Source organism: Takifugu flavidus, unplaced genomic scaffold, assembly GCF_003711565.1.
Source record: "Takifugu flavidus isolate HTHZ2018 unplaced genomic scaffold, ASM371156v2 ctg427, whole genome shotgun sequence".
NCBI classification, from domain to species: domain Eukaryota; kingdom Metazoa; phylum Chordata; class Actinopteri; order Tetraodontiformes; family Tetraodontidae; genus Takifugu; species Takifugu flavidus.
In genome coordinates, this window is record NW_026622046.1 from 2,012 (window position 1) to 10,932 (window position 8,921).

The 8,921-nt window shown below is 44.6% G+C and overlaps 1 protein-coding gene across 1 annotated transcript; it reads left to right on the plus strand.

Annotated features, from left to right (window-relative positions):
• Nucleotides 1-1,252: 1,252 nt before the first annotated feature.
• On the plus strand, nucleotides 1,253-8,084 carry LOC130520566 (ribonuclease inhibitor-like). Its single transcript, XM_057024253.1, has 9 exons — nucleotides 1,253-1,510; nucleotides 2,435-2,611; nucleotides 2,722-2,895; nucleotides 4,683-4,856; nucleotides 5,063-5,236; nucleotides 5,767-5,940; nucleotides 6,147-6,320; nucleotides 6,851-7,024; nucleotides 7,230-8,084. The coding sequence occupies exons 1-9, from the start codon at nucleotides 1,290-1,292 to the stop codon at nucleotides 7,408-7,410; spliced, it is 1,623 nt and encodes a 540-aa protein (XP_056880233.1). The 5' UTR covers nucleotides 1,253-1,289; the 3' UTR covers nucleotides 7,411-8,084.
• The last annotated feature ends 837 nt before the right edge of the window (nucleotides 8,085-8,921 follow it).

An 8,921-nucleotide genomic window follows, 5' to 3' on the forward strand; every position in this document is an offset into this window, starting at 1 on the left:
TCAGTGCAGAAGTTCAGTCTGGACTGGGCAGAAGGTTTGGAGAACCAAGACATCAGTCTGGTGCTTCCGCTCTCATGCAGGGAGCTGAACTTGATCAGAGATGAGCAGCACAGTCTTCTCTCACTGCTTCATGTTTTCCATCCAACATTACAGAAGATCAGAGCAGAAGATCTGACTGTCTGGAAACTTCTGTTCATCTTTGATGGCCTGGATGAAAGCAGATTTTCACTGGGTTTCAACAAGCATCAGCTCATCTCTGATGTCACACAAGTATCGTCCGTTGACGTGCTCCTGGTGAACCTCATCCAGGGGAACCTGCTTCCCTCAGCTCTCATCTGGATCACCTCCAGACCTGCAGCAGCCTATCAGATTCCTCCCTCGTGTGTTGACAGGATCACAGAAGTACGAGGCTTCACTGACTCCCAGAAGGAGGAGTACTTCAGGAGGAGGTTCAGTGATGAAGATCTGTCCAAGAGAATCATCTCACACATCAAGGCCTCCAGGAGCCTCCACATCATGTGTCTGATCCCAGTTTTCTGCTGGATCGCTGCTATAGTTCTGGAGGACATGATGACCAGAGACCAGAGAGGAGAGCTGCCCCAAACCCTGACTGACCTCTACTCACACTTCCTGATGGTTCAGATAAAGAGGAAGAAGCAGAAGTATGGAGGAAAGCAGAGACCAGGGAAACTGACTAAGGCTGATAAAGAACTCCTTCTGAAGTTGGGTCGGCTGGCGTTTGAACATCTGGAGAAAGGAAACATCATGTTCTACTCAGAAGACCTGGAGCGATGTGGACTGGACGTCTCCGAGGTGTCGGTGTACTCAGGAGTTTGTACAGAGATCTTCAAGAGAGAGAGTGTGATCTTCCAGAAATCAGTCTACTGCTTTGTTCATCTGAGCATTCAGGAGTTTCTGGCTGCCGTCTACATGTTCCACCGTTACACCAGGAAAGACACAGCGGTTATAAATAAGTTCCTAAAATATTCGAAACCAAACCGCTTTTCCAGGTTTGCTGGGTTGTTTACAAATAACGATCGACTCAGATCTCTTGATGTCTTCCTCAGGAGAGCACTAATGAAATCTCTTGAAAGTGAAAATGGCCACCTGGACTTGTTTGTTCGCTTCCTTCATGGTCTCTCTCTGGAGTCCAATCAGAGGATCTTGGGTGGACTGTTGGATCAGAGGAACAGCCACCCAAAACCATCCAGAAGGTCCTCAACAACCTGAAGGAGCTGAACAGTGATGGAATCTCCCCAGACAGAAGCATCAACATCTTCCACTGTCTGATGGAGATGAAGGATCAGTCAGTCCATCAGGAGATCCAAGAGTTCCTGAAGTCAGGGGAGATATCAAAGAGGAGACTGTCAGAGATCCACTGTTCAGCTCTGGCCTACCTGCTGCAGATGTCAGAGGAGGTTCTGGATGAGCTGAACCTGCGGCAGTACAACACCTCAGGGGAGGGACGACGTCGCCTGATTCCAGCTGTGAGGAACTGCAGGAAGGCCGAGTAAGTAAAGATTTTTAGGGCCGGACATCGGCGTTTAAATCAAGCGAGTGGATCATGTCAGGTAGCAATACCCCCTCCAGTGGTCATTCCTTCAATTCTTTATTTCCATTGCAGCGTCCATAAATTAAAAACAACAATTCATCCAGAAATGTTCAACACTGGCTGGATATAAGTTCAAAGGTCAATCCACACAAACCAACATAAGGCAGGAATAATAGGAGCCACAAGTTAACTGACTATCATGAAATTACTGTCATGTCATTAAATCACTTTTGTTTGTTTGTATACATCGTATTCAAACGACAGAAAAACACATTTTAACTAATGACACGTGACTATTTTGCTTCATTTGTTCAACGTAAAAACAGCCGGCCTCGTTGGTTTAAATGGGTGTTTTAGGTCTTTGTGGCGGTTCCGTTTGGAGCCTTTATGTGACCCACAAAGTTGTTTGAGCCTTTCCACACCCGTTAGGTGGCAACTTCATCACTAGCAACAAAACGTGCAGTGAAAATGATTTGAAGGGAAACAGGCAGATATAACAGAAGCTGAGGGCAATCGATGCAACCAGAGACTCTGATGTCATCGATCGGATCGCTGAATTAAGACTTGACGCACCATCGTACAAATTGGATGAAATGCAAAATATCCAAAGAGCCGATAGACAGATAAAAAGATGCACGTTTCTTTAAACCATTTGCTATAATCATTTTAAATATTGAGTAATTATGAGCTGTTCTAAAATAAGACAAATGTTGAGAATAATTCCGTTGCATTTCAGATCTGATGGTCGTTCAAACTGTTGCTCTACGGTGTTGAATTTAGCTTTTCCAGGAAATGAGCTACATTTGTGTTGAGGTAGATTCTCAGATGAGTTGATTAGAAATCCCAAAGTTTGGCTCACTATTTTTGTTTCATACACAACAGACTGTCTGCTAGTTTTCTTTCAACGAGTCATTGGGAAGTTGTGGCCTCAGCAATGACGTCGAACCCTTCTCATCTACGGGAGCTGAGCTTAAGCTGGAACCAAAGCCTGACAGATGCCGACGTAAAGTTACTGTCTTCTGGAATGATGCATCCAAACTGCAGACTGGAGACGCTCAGGTCAGGAGGCCTCTGTTGGTCTTTTCTAAATTTCTTTACATTTTCTGCTTTTCTCTTCATTTTCAGATTTAGAAATGTGTTTTTATTTGCCCCATTTATTCCTTTTCCAGGCTGTCACACTGCAGTTTATCAGAGATCAGCTGTGGCTCTCTGGCCTCGGCGCTGAGGTCCAATCCCTCCCATCTGAGGGTTCTGGACCTGAGCTACATCAGTCTAGAGGATCCAGGAGTGAAGCTGCTCTGTGGTGCTCTCCAGGATCCTCTCTGTGAGCTGGAGACTCTCAGGTCAGTCAGAGATGATCCAGTACTTTCCCAGGTGTAACTAGTTGGACAATAAATGTTTAAATGTTTGATCTTTGTTATAAATGTAGTGTTACAGTTCTCAGAAAAAAGACCACACAGGACAGATTTGCAGTATTAAATTGGTTGTGGAAATCTGTCCCATGTGAGGATGGTCATCAATGACTAGAAAGGAAGTATCAGTTGTAGATTTGTCTTGTTTTATTTTAGGCTGGCCACAAAACCGCCCAAACATTCAGACCAAGGAAAACTAGCAAACCCAAAAAGAAAGCTGCTGCAGTGTGCCATGCCCCTTCTCTACTGAGAAAAGCCATCCCAAAAAAGAGAAAAGCCCAAGTGTGAAGTGAGCACCCTGTTAAACCTTGGTACCGAAAGCCTGCAGTCATTCTCATCTGAGGTGGCTTCATTCCAGCCAGAAGCCCAAACCTGCCTCCCTCTTAAAGGGGCAGCAGGTCAGTCCAACCACAGAAACCTTCATGAAGATCTGAAGCTTTCAGCATCCACAATTGTTGCACCTCACTTCCATTGGAGTCCAAATCAGAAGTCAACAAGTTGATTCTCCACCGATTCTACACAATGCAACCATTTTAAAAAGGTTTCCATCCATAAGTTTTCACACATTTTTAGATAAATCTGTTTGTTCATCACCTCCTTCTGTTGTAATGGTCATTAAAGAAAATGACCTTATTGGAGTTTTTCTCCTCACAAATATGACTTTCTATGAACGATGCAATAAATGCAGCTTGCAATCTAAGACAATATGGAAGTATGTGTATATAATAGTAGCGGAAGTAGCTCATAAAATAATACATTTGCTCTTCTCATCGAATCTCTCTATGTTATTAAAGAAAAAGCTGCTCTTAGTCAACAACATCTAAGAGATCAACCAAAAATCCTAATTTTTACAATCTAATATAAAACAGTAGAGAAGACTCTTTCTGCAGAGACACTGGTGGCAGGAATGCAGAAGTATCACCTGCTCAACTTGGAAGGTGGAGCAGAAACCACCAGCTGAGAAGGTCCTCAGCGAGAGGAAGTGGTGGAGAACCATGAAACTTGCTAAGCTCCACCTCAGCTCCAGAGACGGGCTGAGCTGGAGCTGTGGCACCAGGTATCACCCAGAAGAGCCTCCAACAAACAAGCTCTTCTCTTGGGAGGAGAGGGCTTTGAATCTCAGCTCAGTGTGCTTGTCTCTAGTAGGTGGCAGCTGCACCTTTTCCTGAGCTCCTTGTTGATGCCCTGAGGGGAATTGATGCTCCTGCAATGTTTTCTGGCAGCATTGAGCTTGCAGTGGGGCAATCAAACACACTGTGGGGGGGCTCTCTTTCCTTCTCTCATCTGGAGAACAAGTGACAGCAGCTGCCAATCATTGTTGGAGAAATGTGCAGTCAGGGGAACGATGCGTCCAGACTATAGCCACCCTTCCAGCATCCAGCAGTGTCTAAAACCTTTGATTTGGTTTCACCAGAGAGTGTAGGGATTGCAGGGTCGCTGCAGCATCGCCCACAAGCTATCAGGAGTGGGTCGCTTTGTCCCAACTCCTGACAAGAGTTGAGTGCTATTGAGAAATGTGGTCTCACAAACTTGGAAGGTGACCTACACACACTTTACATACGCTGTAGATCTTGTCCAACCGCCCTGAAAGAACCCAAAATAGGAACATACGGCAGATAAGCCGGTGCAGGACCAGAGGTTTGTTGCTTGTAAGCTGTGTTTTGCTCTGGTACATGTTGATTTTTATTTGTCTTCTCTCAAAATAATTGTTATTTTAGACTAAGTGGCTGCAGTTTATCAGAGACCAGCTGTGATTCTGTGGCCTCAGCTCTGAAGTCCAACCGCTCCCATCTGAGGGTTCTGGACCTGAGCTACAACACGTCGCAGGATTCAGGAGTGAAGCGGCTCTGTTCTGGACTGGAGAGTCCAAACTGTAAACTGGAGAGGCTCAGGTCAGTCTTCATGTTTCTACCTATATACCAGCTGCTAAGATGGTGAAGTGAGGCTGTTCTCAACACTGCTGTGATGCACCACATTAAAAAAATTCCTTGGAATATCGTGAATTCAGGTCTGACCCAACTAAGAACTAACGTAGGTTTAGTACTGACGCAGATAACATGCAGACCTGCACCGTATAACCTCATCCTGCATTTTCCAGATTGATTAAGTGCAGCTTATCAGAGATCAGCTGTGGCTCTCTGGCCTCGGCGCTGAGGTCCAATCCCTCCCATCTCAGAGAACTGGACCTGAGTGAGAACCAGCTGCAGGATTCAGGAGTGAAGCTGCTCTGTGGTTTTCTCCACTTTCCAAACTGCCGACTGGAAACTCTGAGGTAAACACCATTCTCAAAAATGTCCATTATTCCATCCGAGGGTCCTCACACTTTCTGAGTGTGTGTGTTGTGCCCAGTTCCTTCAGGAGGGAGGGCCACACGGGGACCACTTATTCATGATAATTGATTTAAGGACAATGAAAAAGCCAACAGATGGTAACCAAAATTAGACAAAACTAGGTGAGGGTGCCTGGTAGACACCAGCCAACGAGGAGGGAGATGGTGAGGGAGACAGGAAGTCATCTAAGACAGGTTGTGCCTTTAAAGATGAGCCACAGGTGAGATGGATCTCCATGATGAGATGGGAGGGAAAGAGGTGGGAGAACCTGGGAAGAGTGAGGGCCAGAACAATATATATTCTCCTTTGGAACAGTGCAAACCTGAGAGGTTGGAATTGTGGTAATTACATATTACTATCATTTTTTAACCTGTAACTGAATTAAATATTTACAGATCATGCCTTTGATTAACCTTTCAGATGAATACTGGTTTCACTTATAACCTTATAAAAGTTTCCCTTCTTTATTTAGATTAAGGAACTGCAGTTTATCAGAGATCAGCTGTGACTCTCTGTCCACGGCGCTGAGGTCCAATCCCTCCCATCTCAGAGAACTGGACCTGAGCTTCAACACGTTGCAGGATTCAGGAGTGAAGCGGCTCTGTTCTGGACTGGAGAGTCCAAACTGTAAACTGGAGAGGCTCAGGTCAGTCTTCATTTTTCTACCTATATACCAGCTGCTAAGATGGTGAAGTGAGGCTGTTCTCAACACTGCTGTGATGCACCACATTAAAAAAATTCCTTGTAATATCGTGAATTCAGGTCTGACCCAACTAAGAACTAACGTAGGTTTAGTACTGATGCAGATAACATGCAGACCTGCACCGTATAACCTCATCCTGCATTTTTCAGATTAGAATACTGCAGGTTATCAGAGATCAGCTGTGACTCTCTGGCCTCGGTGCTGAGGTCCAATCCCTCCCATCTCAGAGATCTGGACCTGAGTCACAACCAGCTGCAGGATTCAGGAGTGAAGCTGCTCTGTGGTTTTCTCCACTTTCCAAACTGCCGACTGGAAACTCTGAGGTAAACACCATTCTCAAAAATGTCCATTATTCCATCCGAGGGTCCTCACACTTTCTGAGTGTGTGTGTTGTGCCAAGTTCCTTCAGGAGGGAGGGCCACACGGGGACCACTTATTCATGATAAATTGATTTAAGGACAATGAAAAAGCCGACAGATGGTAACCAAAATTAGACAAAACTAGGTGAGGGTGCCTGGTAGACACCAGCCAACGAGGAGGGAGATGGTGAGGGAGACAGGAAGTCATCTAAGACAGGTTGTGCCTTTAAAGATGAGCCACGGGTGAGATGGATCTCCATGATGAGATGGGAGGGAAAGAGGTGGGAGAACCTGGAAGAGTGAAGGCCAGAACAATATATATTGTCCTTTGGAACAGTTCAAACCTGAGAGGTTGGAATTGTGGTAATTACATATTACTATCATTTTTTAACCTGTAACTAAATTAAATATTTACAGATCATGCCTTTGATTAACCTTTCAGATGAATACTGGTTTCACTTAGAACCTTATAAAAGTTTCCCTTCTTTATTTAGATTATGGCGCTGCAGTTTATCAGAGATCAGCTGTGACTCTCTGGCCTCGGCGCTGAGGTCCAATCCCTCCCATCTCAGAGAACTGGACCTGAGTCAGAACCAGCTGCAGGATTCAGGAGTGGAGCGGCTCTGTTCTGGACTGGAGAGTCCAAACTGTAAACTGGAGAGGCTCAGGTCAGTCTTCATTTTTCTACCTATATACCAGCTGCTAAGATGGTGAAGTGAGGCTGTTCTCAACACTGCTGTGATGCACCACATTAAAAAAATTCCTTGGAATATCGTGAATTCAGGTCTGACCCAACTAAGAACTACGTAGGTTTAGTACTGACACAGATAACATGCAGACCTGCACCGTATAACCTCATCCTGCATTTTTCAGATTGATTAACTGCAGCTTATCAGAGATCAGCTGTGGCTCTCTGGCCTCGGCGCTGAGGTCCAATCCCTCCCATCTCAGAGAACTGGACCTGGGTCAGAACCAGCTGCAGGATTCAGAGCTGAAGCTGCTGTCTGATCTCGTAGAGAATCCACACTATGGGCTGGAGACATTGAGACAGTAGCTGGGTGAAGCCAGTCAACTCCCGCTCATCTGCTGCATCACTCACTGACCACTGGTGAAGAGCATCTGTGGAAACATCTGCCGTCTACTCCCTCCATAGATGAAGAATTCAGTTTTTAAAAAGCACTGGTGGACTTTCAGGAGATCAGTCGATGGTCGACAAAGCAGAAGCAGCTTCGCCTTGAAGTTAAATTAGTTCCTGGTATCACACAATGCATCTTTATAAAGTTCTAAATGGCTCCTCGGCCACTCTTAGAAGCATGGAAACATTCTCTTAATTGTCTCTTCAGATGTCTGTATTATACGTTACTATTTTACATCATGCCTTCAGAATCTTTAGGGTTTAGTATTTACTGTCTCTGTGACATGGAGCATTGGAATATTTCAGCTGCAGCCAGCAAAAACCCATCAGAATGACGGCTATCGGTGGGAACCGCAGGTCATTTGACTTTAGTCAGTCTGTTCAATGTTATAGGATTTATTGCAATCTAATAAAAACTATGAATAAATGTGGGAAATAGGAAATAAAAAGAAGCAAAATGACCAAATAAACTTCCATGAATAGTGTAAATTTAAAGATGTCAAGAATGGAATATCAGCTTAAATTTAATCAAACATAAAGTGAAAAGGCCTCCTTTAAGTTTACTGCAAAAATAAACAATAAATCAAGAGCGACACGCGCCAGAAACGTCTCATTCTCTCTTCTGTCTCCACTCATTCTTTTATATTCTCTTAAGATAATGGGGACGGGGTCGTGTGATAACAAAACAACCTAATTGGGGACTATATTTTTGTTGCAAGAACTTTGGCTCTTCAGAAGTTTCTATGTCGGCTTCCACAGATTGTGCATCCACTAGAAACTCAGTGTTTTTGAGGAACTACCAGGAGTGGCTGGAGTGGAGGCCAATGATGCTATAGCTACATATAGGTACATATAGATCACCGTTATCCTCAACCAAAAGACCACCAGTTGGCAGCAATACTAAAGATAGGAGGTTGTGGTCGTTCCCCAAGGGTCAATCTTAGGTCCAACCCTTTTTAATCTTTACATGCTTCCTCTTGGGGACGTCATCAGGAGCCACGGCATCAGCTTCCACAGCTATGCTGACGATACGCAGCTGTACATCGCTGTGGCTCCTGGTGACACAGGGCCAGTTGATGCCCTTTTTAACTGTATTCTAGATATCCAGTCATGGATGGCAGAAAACTTCCTACAGCTCAACCAGGACCAAACAGAAGTCTTAGTTATTGGTCCTGAAGGTCAGAGAGAGAAACTTGTACCAAAATTAAAGGATTTTAAACCATCTCAATCTGTCAGAAATCTGGGTGTGATCTTTGACTCTGAGCTTAGTTTTATCCCACACATCAAAAACATAACAAAGGTAGGTTTTTACCACCTGAAGAATATAGCCAGAGTCCGCCCGTTTCTCTCTCAGGCCAGCACGGAGGTGCTGATGCACGCTTTTATCTCTTGTGGTCTAGATTATGTAATGCCCTGCTCTCTGGTCTTCC

Bases quoted from the DNA above. Each gene is read 5' to 3' on its own strand.
- LOC130520566 (XM_057024253.1), top strand. From the start codon at position 1,290: ATGGAGATGAAGGATCAGTCAGTCCATCAGGAGATCCAAGAGTTCCTG. The intron at 5,237-5,766 runs GTAAACACCATT...TTCTTTATTTAG, and splicing joins TGCCGACTGGAAACTCTGAG to ATTAAGGAACTGCAGTTTAT. The intron at 7,025-7,229 runs GTCAGTCTTCAT...TGCATTTTTCAG, and splicing joins TGTAAACTGGAGAGGCTCAG to ATTGATTAACTGCAGCTTAT.